The sequence below is a fragment of the Antechinus flavipes genome, chromosome 3 (assembly GCF_016432865.1).
Source record: "Antechinus flavipes isolate AdamAnt ecotype Samford, QLD, Australia chromosome 3, AdamAnt_v2, whole genome shotgun sequence".
Lineage (NCBI taxonomy): Eukaryota > Metazoa > Chordata > Mammalia > Dasyuromorphia > Dasyuridae > Antechinus > Antechinus flavipes.
The window spans coordinates 63,659,229-63,675,279 of record NC_067400.1 but is presented as its reverse complement, the minus strand read 5'-3'; the positions used below and the strand labels follow the sequence as shown (position 1 = coordinate 63,675,279).

The 16,051-nt window shown below is 54.9% G+C and overlaps 1 protein-coding gene across 1 annotated transcript in view; it reads left to right on the top strand.

Moving 5' to 3' along the window:
- Positions 1 to 14,706, top strand: part of SPEG (striated muscle enriched protein kinase) — an 85,539-nt gene extending 70,833 nt beyond the window's left edge. Inside the window, 13 exon segments of the mRNA XM_051983491.1 lie at positions 1,747 to 2,539; positions 2,542 to 3,726; positions 5,216 to 5,362; positions 7,861 to 7,977; positions 8,200 to 8,367; positions 8,481 to 8,603; positions 8,904 to 9,071; positions 9,312 to 10,038; positions 10,268 to 10,507; positions 10,633 to 10,856; positions 12,711 to 12,786; positions 12,971 to 13,120; positions 13,467 to 14,706. Coding sequence (XP_051839451.1) covers positions 1,747 to 2,539; positions 2,542 to 3,726; positions 5,216 to 5,362; positions 7,861 to 7,977; positions 8,200 to 8,367; positions 8,481 to 8,603; positions 8,904 to 9,071; positions 9,312 to 10,038; positions 10,268 to 10,507; positions 10,633 to 10,856; positions 12,711 to 12,786; positions 12,971 to 13,120; positions 13,467 to 13,659 — 4,311 coding nt within the window. The 3' untranslated portion in view covers positions 13,660 to 14,706.
- Positions 14,707 to 16,051: the final 1,345 nt, after the last annotated feature.

Sequence of the window (16,051 nt, the reverse complement as noted above, 5' to 3'; positions counted from 1 at the left end):
TCTCTCTGTGTTTTTCTGTGTGTCTCTGTCTCTGTGTGTCTCTCTATCTCCTATCTCTATATATTTCTTTCTGTCTCTATCTCTGTGTGCCTGTCTGTGTCTGTGTCTGTCTCTTTCTATCTCTCCATATCTATTTCTTAATGTCTTTGTCTCTGTGTGTCTGTCTCTGTCTATATTTCTGTCTGTCTCTGTCTATATAGCTATTTCTCTGTCTATATATCTGTGTCTCTATCTCCATATTTCTTTCTATCTCTGTGTGTCTGTCTCTGTCTATATATCTATTTCTCTGTCTATATATCTGTGTCTCTATCTCCATATTTCTTTCAATCTCTGTGTGTCTGTCTCTGGCTCTTTCTATCTCTATATATTTCTCTGTCTGTTTCTCTCTGTGTGTCTGTCTCTGTCTCTTTCTGTCTGTATATATCTCTCTATTTCTCTGTCTCTCTCTCTACATCTCTGTCTGTCTCTTTCTATCTCTCTATATTTCTCAATGTCTCTGTCTCTGTGTCTGTTTTTGTCTCTATCTTTCTATGTCTCTCTATTGCTCTGTCTTTGTTTATTTCTCTCTCTTTTTATCTCTATAAAAAGGCAGAAGGCAGCCTCTGTCTCTGTCTCTGTGTCTGTCTCTTTTCTATCTCTTTACATCTCTCTGTCTGTCTCTTTCTATCTCTATATATTTCTCTCTGTGTCTCTGTCTGTCTCTATCTCTATCTCTCTGTCTCTCTCTCTACATCTCTTTTTGTGTCTCTTTCTATCTCTATATATTTGTCTGTCTCTCTTTCTATATTTCTCAATTTCTCTGTCTTTGTGTGTCTGTCTCTGTCTCTATCTATATATTTCTCTCTGTCTCTGTCTCTTTCTATCTTTATATATTTCTCTCTGTCACTGTCTCTTTCTATCTCTATATATTTCTCTCTGTCTCTGTCTCTTTCTATCTCTATATCTCTCTCTGTATCTCTGTCCCTTTCTATCTCTACATATTTCTCTCTGTCTCTGTGTATCTGTCTCTATCTCTCTACATCTCTCTCTGTCTCTGTCTCTCTGTCCCTTTCTATCTCTACATATTTCTCTCTGTTTCTGTGTATCTCTCTGTCTCTATCTCTCTACATCTCTGTCTCTTTCTATCTTTACATATTTCTCTGTCTCTGTGTATCTCTGTCTCTATCTCTCTACATCTCTGTCTCTGTCTCTCTGTCTCTTTCTATCCATATTTCTGTCTCTGTGTATCTTTGTCTCTATCTCTCTACATCTCTGTCTCTGTCTCTCTGTCTCCTTCTATCTCTCCATATTTCTGTCTCTGTGTATCTCTGTCTCTATCTCTCTACATCTCTGTCTCTTTCTATCTTTACATATTTCTCTGTCTCTGTGTATCTCTGTCTCTATCTCTCTATATCTCTGTCTCTGTCTCTCTGTCTCTTTCTATCTCTCCATATTTCTGTCTCTGTGTATCTCTGTCTCTATCTCTCTACATCTCTGTCTCTGTATCTCTGTCTCTTTCTATCTCTCCATATTTCTCTCTGTCTCTGTGTATCTCTGTCTCTATCTCTCTACATCTCTCTCTGTCTCTGTCTCTGTGTCTCTCTCTGTCTCTCACCATTACCTCGCTACCCCCATTCTCCCCCCCCATCCTACCCTAGGTGACAAGTCGGGCCCGTGGAGGGTGGCCCCCGGTCTCTGCAGGCGTCCCTTCCTGCCTGCCCCCCACTGCTCCCACACTCCCTGATTCCCCTGTTCCCTTCTTCCCAGCGTTCCCAGATCAGCTACAAGTGCCATCTGGTGCTGCGCCCGATCCCAGAATTGCTGCGGGCTCCCCCCGAGCGGGTGTGGGTGGCAGTGCCTCGGCGCCCACCCCCAGGGGGACTTTCATCTTCCTCAGACTCCGAAGAGGAGGAGCTGGAGGAACTGCCCTCCGTGCCCCGGCCGCTGCTGCCCGAGTTCTCTGGCTCGCGCGTCTCTCTCACTGACATCCCCACTGAGGACGATGCCTCTGGGGCTGCCGACGCTAGGGATTCCGCCCCCATGGACTGGCAGGAGCAGGGGGGGGCCCCCTCGGGAGACAGTCGTGCTCCTGGCTCTCAGGCACTCCCCTCCCCAGGCCCCCAGCCCCCCAAGATGGCTGCCGCCCGGCGGGGGGAGCTGCGCAGGGGCAGCTCGGCCGAGAGCGCCTTGCCCGGGGCAGGGCTGCGGGAGCCGGGCCGGGGGCTGCAGAAGGCGGCCTCTGTAGACCTGCCCCAGCGCCGCAGCCCTAGCCCGGGGGCCGCCCACCTGGCACGGGGCGGCCTGGGGGAGGGAGAGTACGCCCAGAGGCTCCAGGCCCTGCGGCAGAGGCTCCTTCGGGTAGGCCCTGATGACGGCAAGGTCAGCGGTCTCAGGGGCCCTCTGCTAGAGAGCCTGGGGGGTGGAGGAAGGGCCCGCGATCCCCGGCTGGCACGGGCCGCCTCCAGTGAGGCGGCCCCCCGACACCCACTGCCCCCCGAGGCCCGCAGCCTTCAGAAAAGCAGTAGTTTTTCCCAGGGGGAGGCAGAACCCAGGGGGAGGCACCGAGGGCTGGAGCCCCCCTGGAGATCCCCGTGGCCCGGCTGGGGGCCCGGAGGTTGCAGGAGTCGCCTTCCCTGTCTGCCCTCAGCGAAGCTCAGCCTCATAGCCCTGCCAAACCCATCCCTGCCAAGCTATCTCCTGCAAAACCTGCCTCCCCTGGGCCCACCGAGCAGCCCGTGGCTTCCTCCAGGGGCTCCCCCCGGCCAGGGCCCCCCAAGACTGCCCGAGAAGAGCCAGGCTCCAAGGCAGGGCCTTCCAGGACCCTAGAACCCCCAAAGGCAGCTGTGGTCTCCCCAGTCCCAGAGACCCCCCTTACCCCTTATGCCCAGATCATCCAGTCTCTCCAACTGCCCGGCACCCCAAAGATCGTCCTGGGCCCCCCGCCCGAGCCCAAGCCCCACGCGGCTGTCTTTGCCAAGGTGGCTTCCTCACATCCTGGGAAGCAAGGGCCGGGACTCAAGGCGCTCAGCCCTCCTCCCGGGGAGAAGGCAGGGGGCCCCCCGAGGCCTGCCAGCTCGGACAGGAGCTTAAGCAGCATTGAAAATCTGGACTCGGAGGAAGTGTTTGAAGCGAAATTCAAGAAGAGCCGCCAGTCTCCCCTGGCTCGGAGGCTGCGGATGCTGAGCCGCTCTCAGTCCGAGGAGCGCGGCCCTTTCCGGGGATCGGAGGAGGAAGACGGCATGTACAGGCCCAGCCCGGCCGGGACCCCCCTGGAGCTGGTGAAGCGGCCGGAGCGCTCCCGCTCCGTACAGGACCTTCGTGGGGCCGGGGGCGCCGGGGAGATGGGGCTGGTCCGGCGCCTCTCCCTGTCCCTGTCCCAGAGGCTGCGTCGGACACCCCCCTCCCAACGTCACCCGTCCTGGGGGTCCCCCCGGGCCGGGGACGGGGAGAGCTCCGAAGGGGGCGACTCGGCCAAGGGGTCCCCGGTGCTGGCGGTCCGGAGGAAGCTCAGCGCCACTCTGGAGCGGCTCTCGGGGCGTCTGCACCGCAGCGGCAGCAGCGAGGATTCGGGGGGCCGCTCGGGGGGGAGCACCCCGCTGCTGGGCCGGCTGCGCAGGGCCACGTCCGAGGGGGAGAGCCTGCGGCGCCTCGGCCTGCCCCACAACCAGCTGTCGGCCCAGGCGGGCGCGGCCACGCCCTCGGCGGAGTCCCTGGGCTCCGAGGCCAGCGCCAACTCGGCCTCTTCAGGTAGGATGTCCAGAGGGGGCGGAAGCCGGGCCCGGCTCGGCGGCAGAGCCATGGGGGAACATGGGCTCCTGGGATGGAGGGAGGCCCAGGGAAGGCACAGGGAGCCAGGCTGGAGGGGGGACCCCGGCTCCTCAGGGGGCCCCTGACTCCTCAGAGGGACCTCGGCTCCTCAGCAGACTAAAGAGGGGGGACCCCAGCTCCTCAGGGGAACCCCAGCTCCTCAGCAGGCTAGAGAGGGGGGACCCCAGCTCCTCAGCAGGCTGGAGAGGGGAGACCCTGGCTCCTCAGCAGGCTGGAGAGGGGGGACCCCAGTTCCTCAGCAGGCTGGAAAGTGGGGACCCCAGTTCCTCAGCAGGCTAGAAAGGGGGGACCCCAGTTCCTCAGCAGACAGAACTCTGACCACACTGTCTTTAGCTCCCTATCTTAGTAGCCTAGGACAGGGTTTGAGAATTCACTGCAGCTTCAGAGTGTAATGCCGGAGAAACTGAGGCAGGAGAGAGATTAGAGAGTTTTAATATTTTTATTAATGGGAGAGTAAGATTGACTGGACAGGACTCTCGTCTCAGATTATCCAGTCAGACAGAGATAAGTATACTGGGACCAAGGAATCCATATTGGTCCCAGGGCTGGAGGACCCAAAGAATCCAGCGTCCAGCATACAGCTGCCAGCCGCCATTCTCCAGCAATGAATGGAGGAACCCCAACTTCTTAAATACCTTTTTGGAGACAAAGAAGAGAAAGGGAGGGAAAGTTTTTTTATCAGGGAGGGGAAGCCATAAACCTAAAAATTCCAGAGACAAAGAAGTAAAGATATCATGGGTTGATCTTGGAATATTCTAAAGGAATATTATAAATCCCTAAAAGAGTCAGGAGATCTACTCTTTTATCTTGCTAATTTACAACCCGAGAGCGAATAATCCTTAGTTTTACTGGGTCAGAGACAGAACAGTTAAGGAAACTGAGACAGGGAAACTGAGTCAGGACAGTTAAAGAAAACTGTGGCATAACAAGAGAAATCCCATCTCCTCCTCATGGACAATCCCAAGGACCTTTAGCCTGACAGCTTTCACCTTCTACACGCTTTCCTTGATCTCCTGATCTCATCTAGTCCTTCTGGGCCCAGTGAGGGCCTTCGTTCCGTCTCCTCTCCTTCTGCTCCGATTGCTGTGAAAGGGGGGGCCCTAACCTGATGGCTGCACCCTTACTCCCTGGACCTCCCTATCCAGGTTTCAAGAGTAAAATTTCAGGGAAAGGAAACTAAACAAATTTAAAAAAGAAACCACCAGGGTGAGGAAACCAAAGTGCGGAGTCTCACTTAGAATAGCTTACAAAGGGGCTCCAGCTGCAGATACCCAGGCAGGCCTTACGTGATCCATGTCTAGGCTGGGAAGGATATGCTCTGTACAGTCCCATCTGCAAAGTCAAAACAGAAGGGTAGGAGAGAAGCGGAGCTGTGTGGGCCAGCGCCGATGACTTAGGGTTTCTGCAGGTCCCGGGGAAGGCCGGACCCGGTCCCGCTGGGACCGCTGGGGCCTGTCAAGGTCACGGAAGGACAAAGGGTCATCGCAGCCCAACCTCCCAGCCAGCGTCCAGGAGGATTCCAGTCTGGGCTACGAATATGTGCGCAGTGAGTCAGGTAGGACCCTTTCCCCGGTTTGGGGCAGTGGGGTTGGGAGGGAAGGCACGGAGGGGCATTGAGCCCCTTGTCAGGCAGTGGGGTCTTGGGGTTGGACAGTTGAACTGATTTCTTTGAAATCGGCACCAGGGGCCCCAAGCTTGTGTTTTCCCTGGTCACTTTGCCCTTCCCCGTGCCAGTTCCAGACATCTAAAGGACTCTGGGGAGATGCATAACTTACTGCCCGGCTCTAATCCCCAACATGGCTGTTTCAGTTCCTGCCCTCCTCACTCTTGCCCTGGGGCGTCAGAATCATCCAAATCAGAGCTAAAAGGGCCTTTCAGGATCACCTAGAGCACATTTCTATTTTACAGATAAGGAAACTGAACAGGGAGTGACTTACTAACCCTTCGAGGCTAGTAGCAAAGCCAAGATAGAAGCTGGGTCTCCTTCCCTCATCAGCCTTTTCTTCCCCTTCCCCTGTCCCTTTCCCCCACCTCCCTTACTTGCCCCTCCCAGACCCTTTCTTCCAGCCAGAACCTTTTATCTGGTAGCCCCAATTCTCATTATCACAGCATTTGGCCACCCTGGGCATTTGCCTTTAAAAGAAGGAGAAGGTAGCGCTTAATCTAAGAGAATGAGCCTCTATTTGTAGAATCTCGGCTTGCTCGGAGGGTGGGAGGGGGAGGTGGAAGGAGATATTTTTGGGTGGTGAGCTTTTCCAACCCTTCTCAAATCACACGAGGAAGTGACCACTCAGCCTGCTCGCTGGGTTTCTAATCTTCCCTTTTGTCATTTGTCATTCGTAGACTGAAGCGACAAAACAGACCCCCATTCTGAGCATCGGGGGCTTCTTTTCCCGTTGCACTCAATAGCCAGTAGGCTCCTTTCCCTCCCCACTTTTCTCCCCCTCTCATGCATTCCCCCAATGAACATTTAGATTTTTTGCCCATTATTTGTTAAAAGAGAGAGATTAGGGTTGGGGTCTGGGAAGAGGACTTGACTAGCAATTAAGAGAGGCTATAAACCACATTTACAGGACGCAGATCCTCGTTCTATATGCCCAGAGTTTAGATATCAGTGAGCAGTCCAGCTTTCCGAGCCAAACAGCCCATTCTCAAGTGTCTAAGTCTGGCCGGGTTCTCTGGGATTGGGGGAATATTAAAAATCTTTGAGTCCGATCCCCTCCATTTATAAAATAGAAAACACTGCCCCAAGTCACCCAGCAAAGCTAGCTGGGGAATCCAGGGTCATGGGCTTTGAATCAGGAAGATCTGAGTTAGATCTTTACTGGCTCATGTGACCCTGGAAAAATCAATAACCTCTCTCTCGCTGTCTGCCTCAGTTTCCTCAACTGCAAAATAATAAGCACCTACCTTCCAACATCGTCGTGAAGATCAAATGGGATATTATAAAACCACAGGGCCTGGCACATAGTAGGTGCCTAATAGATGCTCGTTTCCCCCTCCCTCCCTCCTTCCCTGCTTTTCTTTGTTTCCTAGCTGATGCCTTTTTCTAGCCCCTTCCTGTTTGCATGGCTGGGCTAGGCTAGCACCAGCTGGGTCCAATTAAACTTCCATAATAGTGGTCCCAGCCTGGCTTGTTGGCTCCGCTCCCTTAGAGTAAGGGGGAAGGTTGGATTCCTACCAGACATGCACTCCCTCTCATCCCGTGGAATTATTCCTCCCCGCCATCAGTCAAAAGTGATCTTTCATAGCGCTGAGTAGCTCTTATGTACGCTGGCACCCTGCTTTGTATTCAGTGTTTCTGTACAACGTGCTAGGGTGGGGAGAAGGGCAACTAGGTGACAGAGTATCTGCGAGTCCTAGAGACAGAAAAACCCCTTTCTGACTTCAAATGCAGCCTCAGACACTTAGTGGCTGTGTGAGCCTGGGCAAGTCACTCAGCCCCGTGTGCCTCAGTTTCCTCCTCTGTAAAATGTGCACAATAATAGCACTTACCTCGAAGGATTATTTTAAGGACAAAATATTTTTTCTGGCCCCTGGCTCATAGTAAGTACTCCAGAAATGATAGCCATTATTCTTGTCCTGTTATTATTATTATTAGGAATTTGCGTCCTCCTTCAGACACTTGCTAGCTGCGTGGGACACTGGGAAAGCTACTTCATCTCGCTCATTTTGCTCATCTGTAAAGTGGAAATAATAATAATACATACTTTAGATATTAAATATCTTTAAAGTAGATACTTTAATATCTACTTCTTATCTTTGTGGTAAGGAGCAAAGGAGATCAGATGGGTACAACGCTCTGCAAACCTGATGGTGGATAAGCTGCCATTATTGAAATGGCTACAAGGTTTCTGCCGTCATGGGCACGTGCCTTGTTCTGCCCACTTCAGGGGAAGCTTTTCGAGGCCTGATCCCCTGGCAGGCCCGTTCACAAGTGTTTATTGATAAGAATCCGAGCCTTTCCCCGTAACAAATACGTACTCTTCCGGTTCTCCTTGCTCCTGATGTTTCCTCGGGCTGACACTACTTTTTCTCTCATTCTCCCGTTAGATTTCCCTCCTGTCTTTCATATCAAGCTGAAGGACCAGGTGCTGCTGGAGGGGGAGGCAGCCACTCTCCTGTGCCTCCCAGCAGCCTGCCCTGCACCCCATATTTCCTGGACAAAAGGTAGCCAGGAGTCCCTTCTGTCCCTGCACCCCCTGCCCTCACTCTGTGCGATCCGGTGCTGTCCAATGTACCTTCCCTTGCTCCTCCCAGAGAGCCCTTCATTCGGGAGGGATGGAGCCTCCCTGGGGCGATGGCGGGCAGTGGGGGGGCTTGTCTGGGAGACCCCGGGGGACGGGGACTGGAGGGACTGACTGGGCCATGGCTCTCTCTGGGCCCCTGCAGACAAACAGTCCCTTCGGTCCGAGCCGTCGGTGACCATAGTCTCCTGCAAAGACGGGCGGCAGCTGCTGACCATCCCTCGCGCCGGGAAGCGCCACGCGGGGCTGTACGAGTGCTCTGCCCGCAACGCCTTGGGCAGCGCGACCAGCTCCTGCACCCTGGCTGTGGCCCGTGAGTGCCGGGGCAGGGGCAGCCCCAGCGGGAAGGAGGCTGGAGGAGTGGGAGGAGAGGAAAGGCACGGGAATGGCAGGGGGTTAAGGGTTCAGGAAGCTTTTTCCCCCCAGGCCTCCCAGGCAAGCTGGCCCCCCCTGAAGTTCCCCAGAAATACCAGGATACAGCCTTGGTGGTGTGGAAGCCCGGAGACAGTCGAGCCCCTTGTACATACACGTTAGAGCAGCGGATAGATGGTGAGACTTGGGGCAGAGGGCTCGGGGGAGCTCAGAGGAAGCTGGGAGCCTCTGGGAGGAGGGGGTGAGACTAGAGGTGGGGGAACCCTACCAAGGAGGGAGAAATGGGCTCCGAGGCTCTTTTCTGTTCTTCTCCCCCTTGGCTCCCGCCCCCAGCATTCTGAACCACTCACTCCTCCCTCCTTCCTTTATAGGATTCCTGGGAACCCTGTTGTGTGAGCTAAACCTCCCCCTTGCTGCCATGGCCTCATGACAGCCCCCCACTGCCTCCCTCCCACCCTTACCTCCTCTCTCCCCCAGGGGAATCCATATGGCGCTGCGTGAGCTCGGGCATCTCTGACTGCTACTACAACGTGACCCAACTGCCTCCCGGCATGACCGTGAGGTTTCGAGTGGCCTGTGCCAACCGAGCTGGGCAGGGGCCCTTCAGCAATGCTTCCGAGAGGGTCTTTGTGGGGAAAGTCAGAGGTTAGGAGGATGGGGGGGGGGGCCCTCGAGGGTGGATGGTGGGAGTAACTTAGTGGGGAAGGAATGGGGACCTGGTGATTTTGGAAGCAGGGGGACTCTACCCCTCAGTTCCCGGAGCCCTCTGGGCTTTGGGATCCCGTCTGCTTAGTATGTGACTTTCCTTTCCATCTTTATCTATCACCAGGACCTCACTTCTACCTGGAGGGTTCTATAGCAAATGCTTTCTCCTTTTTCTTCCAGATACCCCAGTTTCAAAATCTACCACTCAACAAGAAATTCCTATTACCTCAGCTGGGACCCCCATTCCTTCCACTCCTACCTCACCTGTCTCTCCCCCAGCCCCGGCCCCTGCGGCTTCCCCAGCCCCTGCAGCTTCCCCAGCCTCTCCAGCCCCCGCCTCCCCAGCCCCAGCCACACCAGAGCCTGCCACCTCAGCCCCAGCCTCTCCAGTCTCTCCAGCCCCTGTTTCTGAGCCCACATCTACCTTGGCTCCAGCCTCTCCACAGCCTCCCCCTTCAGCCCCAACCTCCCCCTCCTCCCCAACGCCATCTCACCTCAAGGCTGTCGGCCCACCTCCCCCCACTCCCCCACGAAAGCACAGGGGTCTGCTGGCTGCTCGGCAAGCAGAGCTCACCCCCCGCAGTGATCCACCTCCTCCCGGTGGGCCTGAGTCTCTTGCCTCCAACACAAAAGCCCCCTCCCCTAGCGCTCCTGAGACTAAGCCAACCTCCTCCCCTGCCCCGATGTATATGGTGACTTCTTTTGTGTCCGAACCCCCTACCCCTGAGCCCCAGGCCCCCGAACCTACCCCCAGCCCCACTAAGGTGACCGTACGCAGCCTCAGCCCAGCCAAGGAGAGGGTCGGCTCTCCGGGGAGGGGGTCGCCCAGCTCCCCTGGCTCGGAGGGCACCGGCCTTCGTCAGGGACCTCCCCAGAAGCCCTACACCTTCCTGGAGGAAAAGGCCAGGCAAGTCCAAGGGAGGGACGGTCCGCACCTGCCTCGAACAGAATAAACGCTTAATGGGCGCGTGTTGGCTTGGGGAGGAGCTGGGGATGGGATGCAGCATCCAAAGCCTGAGGTAGGGCCTGAGATACAGGATGGGACGCGGACGCCAAGGCGTCTTTCCTGTTCCCCCCGAAGCCCCCACTCTGGCTTCCCGCCCTTCTTCAGGGCTCCTGTGTCCTTGATTCCCCAGGGGGCGTTTTGGTGTGGTGAGGGCTTGCCGGGAGAACGCCACGGGCCGGTCATTCGTGGCCAAGATCATCCCCTACGTGGCGGAGGGGAAGCAGCGAGTGCTCCAGGAGTATGAAGTCCTGCGCTCGCTCCACCACGAGCGGCTCATGTCCCTGCATGAGGCGTACATCACCCCCCGCTACCTCGTGCTCATTGCGGAGAGCTGCGGGAACCGCGAGCTGCTCTGCGGACTCAGCGAACGGTACGGGGGCTTCCACTCCTGTCCGGGGGGGTGGTCTGGCCACGGCCGAGGGGCCGCGGGGAGCTGGCCCGGCAGAGCGCCGTCCCCGCCCTCGGGAGCTCAGCCCCCTTGTCCACCCCCTGCAGGTTTCGGTACTCCGAGGACGACGTGGCCACCTATGTGGTCCAGCTGCTGCAGGGCCTGGAATACCTGCACGACCACCACGTGCTGCACCTGGACATCAAGCCAGACAACCTGCTGCTCGCACAAGACAATGCTCTCAAGATCGTGGACTTCGGCAGTGCCCAGCCCTACAGCCCCCAGGCCCTGCAGCCCCTGGGGCACCGCACGGGCACGCTGGAGTACATGGGTGAGTGGCTTGGACCCGGTGTTCTGGGCTCTGGCCGGGTTTCTGGGCTCCGGTGGTCAGTCCCGCTCCCCCCCCCAGTTTGGGGCAAAAACCCCATTCATGGCGCTCCAGGAGGCCTTGAGCTTGGGGGGCTTAAAAAGGGTTACCTTGGTATCTAAGAGTCCCTCGGGGAATCTCCTAAGGGAAAAGTGTTCCTGGGGCCCTGCTCCTCAGGGAGCCAACCTTAAGAAGAAAATACTTCGTGATTTAAACCTTAAGGGGTCCGTGGGAACTGTTTGAAAGCACTGGGCTAGACTCTGGGCCCAGCCAGCCCAAGCAGGGCCACGGGTACATACAACCTGGACAAAGGCTGAGGGTGAAAAGAGCCGGGGGCCCAGTCCGACATTGGGATACTCTAGGCCCACCGGGTCAGAGCCTGAGATTTCCCTGAGTGTAACATGCGTGGCTTTCCCATGGACATCCACACTCCTTGGAGAGGTGGAGTGGGAAGGACACCCAGCCACTGCCCATAGTTATCCCTTCCACGTCTCATCTTCCCCATCACAGTCCTGATAATTGTGGGAATTTTGGGGGGGGGGAATTTTGTGGAAGTTGCAGACAATTCAAGAAAGCCAACAGACAGCACAGAAAAGTTTAGAAACTCAGAAATGCATAAAATATAAGTATAATATTGTGTAATATCAACATATTTTGTCTTTTGCCATAATAATGCAGACTTCTCTGATAGGAAGCCAAAATGTGGATTTTCCAGATCAAGGGCAATCCCAGCCCTTGCGATGTGGAAGGGATAGTTGTATCTGTGAGCTAAAGGCACCTAGTGGCCAATACATGGCTCTTGATGCTCTCATTCATTCATCCATTTGACAAATTAAATTTATCCACGTTTGTTAAATGTCCATTATGTGCAAGGTTGTATTAGGTGTTTCAGAGTTCAAAGATGAATAAGCAAGATTCTAATCTTCAAGTCAGTTAGGGAGAGAAGATGTAAAACTCTAGTACAGAATGGGTGAGAGAAACAGAGAGAACTAGAGACGCTTTTCTCTGAGGTTTCAGAGGAAGGAGCAGAAGTCACTTCCTTTTCCCTCAGAACTGAGGAATGGGAGATGGGGAAATAACATACTCCGTGTTTGTTGGCAACAGTTCAAATAAAGGCACTGTCTAGAAATAGAGAGAGGTGTTGGAAGGATGAGTAGTTTCCCTCAAATATAGAGGTGTAGGAAGGAAGGAAACACGTATTTATTAAGGGCTTGCTCTGTGCCAGGGACTGTGCTAAGAAAAGCAGGAGAATTATCAGGAGATAGGACATAGAGCTTGTCTCTGTGAGGGACACCTGCAGTTAGGAATCAGGAAGAGAGAAAAGAGATGGCAAATAATATAGCGAAGAAACAGACAGGAGGAGGAGAGCACAAGACAGGGAAGGGAAAGCGCCCGAAGGAGGGTGGTGAGTGTCCAGCGCTGCAGAGGTTTCGGGGGGTGGGGATTGGGAAGAGACCACTGGGTTTGGCAATAAGATACGCGCGGATGACCTCGAAGGCAGAAATTTCAGGAGGAAACAGAAAGGAAGCGGGATTAGTAGAGTTAAGGAGGGAGTGGAAGGTGAAGAAATAGAGGTATCAGGGGTGAGTAACCCTTTCTAGATATCTGTCACCAGAAGGAAAAGGGAAGGGAAACTGGGTTGGAATTTAGTTGAAAAGGGTCTTGAGTCCCCAGCGATGTTGGACTTTATTCACCAAGTGGAAGAGGTTACTTATAACTGTAACTCTGAGTGACACGAGCTTCCAGAGGGAGCCCCCGTACCCAGCAAAGACGCCCTCCACAGGCGGTTGGGTCATTTCTGCCTCTGTCTCTTGTCAGCTCCCGAGATGGTGAAAGGAGAACCCATCGGCTCTGCCACGGACATCTGGGGCGTCGGTGTGCTCACCTACATCATGTGAGTGATCCCTGTGCTGGGGAACCCGGCTCCCCGCCGGGGACCTTTCCTTGCTCTCCATGTTCTCTGGGACCTCTTCCTCCACTCCTGGCAGCCCCTTCCCCAAAGTTCTTCCAGCGCCTCCCCTCAGGGCCAATCTCTCTCCTGCCCCCAACGCTGACCTTTTTGCTGTATCTTTCCCCAGGCTCAGTGGACACTCCCCATTTTATGAGCCAGATCCCCGGGAGACGGAAGCCCGGATTGTTGGGGGCCGCTTTGATGCCTTCCTGTTGTACCCCAATACCTCTCAGAGTGCGGCCCTCTTTCTGCGCAAGGTCCTTTCTGTGCACCCCTGGTGAGTGAGGCTATCCCCGATCTTTCCCGGGCTCCCCGCCTTGGGTGCATGCCCCGCCTCGGGCGTGTGTCCCCCCACCTTGGTCACATGCCCCCCGCCTCAGGCGCATGCCCCCCACCTCGGGCGCGTGCCCCCCTTCTTGGGCGTGCCCCCCCCGCCTTGGGTGTGGTCCCCCCGCCTCGGGGGCATGTCCCCCACCTTGGGCGTGTGCCCCCACCTTGGGCACATGCCCCCTGCCTCAGGCTCATGCCCCCTACCTCGGGCGCACGCCCCCCGCCTCGGGCGCGTGCCCCGAGCTCTGCGCTGTCTCCCGGCTCACCCCCTTTCTGACCCACCTTGTTCCCAGGAGCCGGCCTTCTCTGCAGGACTGCCTGGCGCATCCCTGGCTTCAGGACGCCTACCTGATGAAGCTCCGGCGCCAGACGCTGACCTTTACCACCAACAGGCTGAAGGAATTCCTGGGGGAACAGAAACGGCGACGGGCAGAGGCCGCCACCCGCCACAAGGTGCTGCTACGCTCCTATCCCGGCAGCCCTTAGCCTTCCGGACCCGATCCCTGGCCTCCCGGACCTCGGACGTCCCGGACCCTGCCCTCTGGGGTCCCCGCAGGCCGGCTCCTGGGCCCCCTGCCCTCGCATACGGGACATTCCAGGGGCTTCCGGCAGCACTGGGGTGGGGGGAGGCGGAGAGGCCGCAGGAGCCCGGACACCACCAGCAACAGCCAACCAGGGGGCATTACCTCACGGACCCACGGGCCACGGGAGCCCCGGGAAGCAACGGCCCCGCCTGGGGGGTGGCAAGCTTCAACCAGGCTGAAGAACTGAGGGAGGGAGATGAGGGACACGGAGAGAGGGGGCAAAGAGGACGAGGACTCGGGTGTGGGAGGGAAGGGGCAGAGAGAGAAATGATAAAAGGAGGGCACGGAGGCAGTCGTTTGTTGGACGGAGGGCTCCTGGGGGGGAGATCAAGGAGACTCGTGAGCAGGAGGGTGTGAGCACTAGTACTGAAGGGAAGGAAGTGCAGGAACAGGGAAGGAGACAGCCAGCATCACGGGCCGATGGCGTGGGGGCCATCAGCGGAGGGGATGATAAACCAGAAAGGGCCGGAGCAAAAGCGGTGGTCGTAGGCCATCAGTCAGGTGGGTGAGGACGGGGTGTGGCACCGGGGGCACGGGGCCGCAGATCCGCCGAGACGGTGCATCCCAGACAAGGAGATTCAAGGACCGGTTAGCCTGGAGGTTGGGAATCAGTAAGAGAAGAGGCTAGAGAGGTCATTCTTCCTTTGCCCTCCTCTCTCTGCCTAATGGGGGGAAGGGGGTCTTGCCCTTGACCTCTCAACTTGTGGCCCAAGGCTTCTTGCCCTGGGTCTGAAATGGTCCCACCACCTTCCTCCTCCCTCCCGCCAATCCTCAAAGCCTTTGCCCTCACCACCCTCATATTTATTTATTTATTGACTTTTGTGAAGTTTTCCCGCCCTCTCTCCATCACCCAATCCCTACCTCCAGTGTTGTCCTGAGCCCTGCCTATCTCTCCATACTCCATCTGTCTGTCTGTCCCAGGGCCAATAAAAACAACAAGCACCAGGGAGACCTTTGTGTTCTTTGGGGGGGTCTCTCCTGGGGAGTGGGGGATGCGGGGGGGGGAATAGAGCTCACTTGTAGAGCTGGGTTCTTTACTCAGACTCCATGGATGGGTCCATGGATAGATTTTGGAAGGTCTATGAATTTGAATGGACAAAAGCATCCATTTATTTTCATTAATCTTTGGTTTCCTTTCTAATTCTATATAAATAAAAAATACTTTTTAGAGAAGGAGTCTATAGGTTTTAGCAGATTGCCAAATGGTTCCATGACACAAAAGTATAAACTAGACCAACTGAGGCAGCCAGAAGGTGCCATAATACACAGAACCCCAGGGCCTGGAGTCAAAAAGACCTGACCCCAGATATTTATTGGGAAAGTCACTTAATGTTTGTCTCAATTTCCTCAACTGGTAAATGAAGATAATAATAGCACCTACTTCAGAATATTGTTGGGAGAATCAAATGAGATATCTTAAGACCTAGCATGATGCCCTTTTATCTATCCCTAATTCCATCCATAAAGTAGTCCTACCTTCCTTCTTTTCTTCTTTCCCTTCTCCTCCCTCCCTTCTTTTCTTTTCCTTCCTTCCTTCCTTCCTTCCTTCCTTCCTTCCTTCCTTCCTTCCTTCCTTCCTTCCTTCCTTCCTTCCTTCTCTCTCACCTGTTCAGCAAGTCAGATTCAGACCCTAGTCTAATTTGTCATTGTAAACCAATCACTATTTTGAGTTTGCATTTGCAAAATTCTTAATAGTTTACAAAGCAAATTTCTTAAAATCACCTTGTGAGATGGAGAATACAAATAACAAGCCCATTTTACAGATGAGAAAACCTAGGACATTCCAAAAGCTTATGGAGGCCCTGGGGTATTGTGGGTAGGACAGAGAAGCCAAGGAGAACCAGATATCACCAGCAGCATCCATGCGCTACCACATGGACTCATGGTTAATGGAAGTATCGAGGACAACATAAACTCTTTCTGGATTAGGAAAAAGTTTATCGAGGCCGAGGGGCTAAAGAACTGGATCTCTCAGAAAGTGATTTGCCATGGATCACACAGCCAATAACCATCTAAGCCAGGGGTCCTCAAACTTTTTAAATAGGGGGCCAGTTCACTACCCCTCAGACTGTTGGAGGGCCAGACTATAGTAAAAGCAAAACCTTTGTTTTGTGGGCCTTTAAATAAAGAAACTTTATAGCCCTGGGGGAGGGGGATAAATGTCCTCAGCTGCTGCATCTGGCCCGTGGGCCGTAGTTTGAGGACCCCTGAAATTTTAAGCCAAGATGCCAATCCAGACCAGTGGTTTTTGGACCCCACCATCTTTCCTATGTGGGTCCTGCACTGGGTACTAA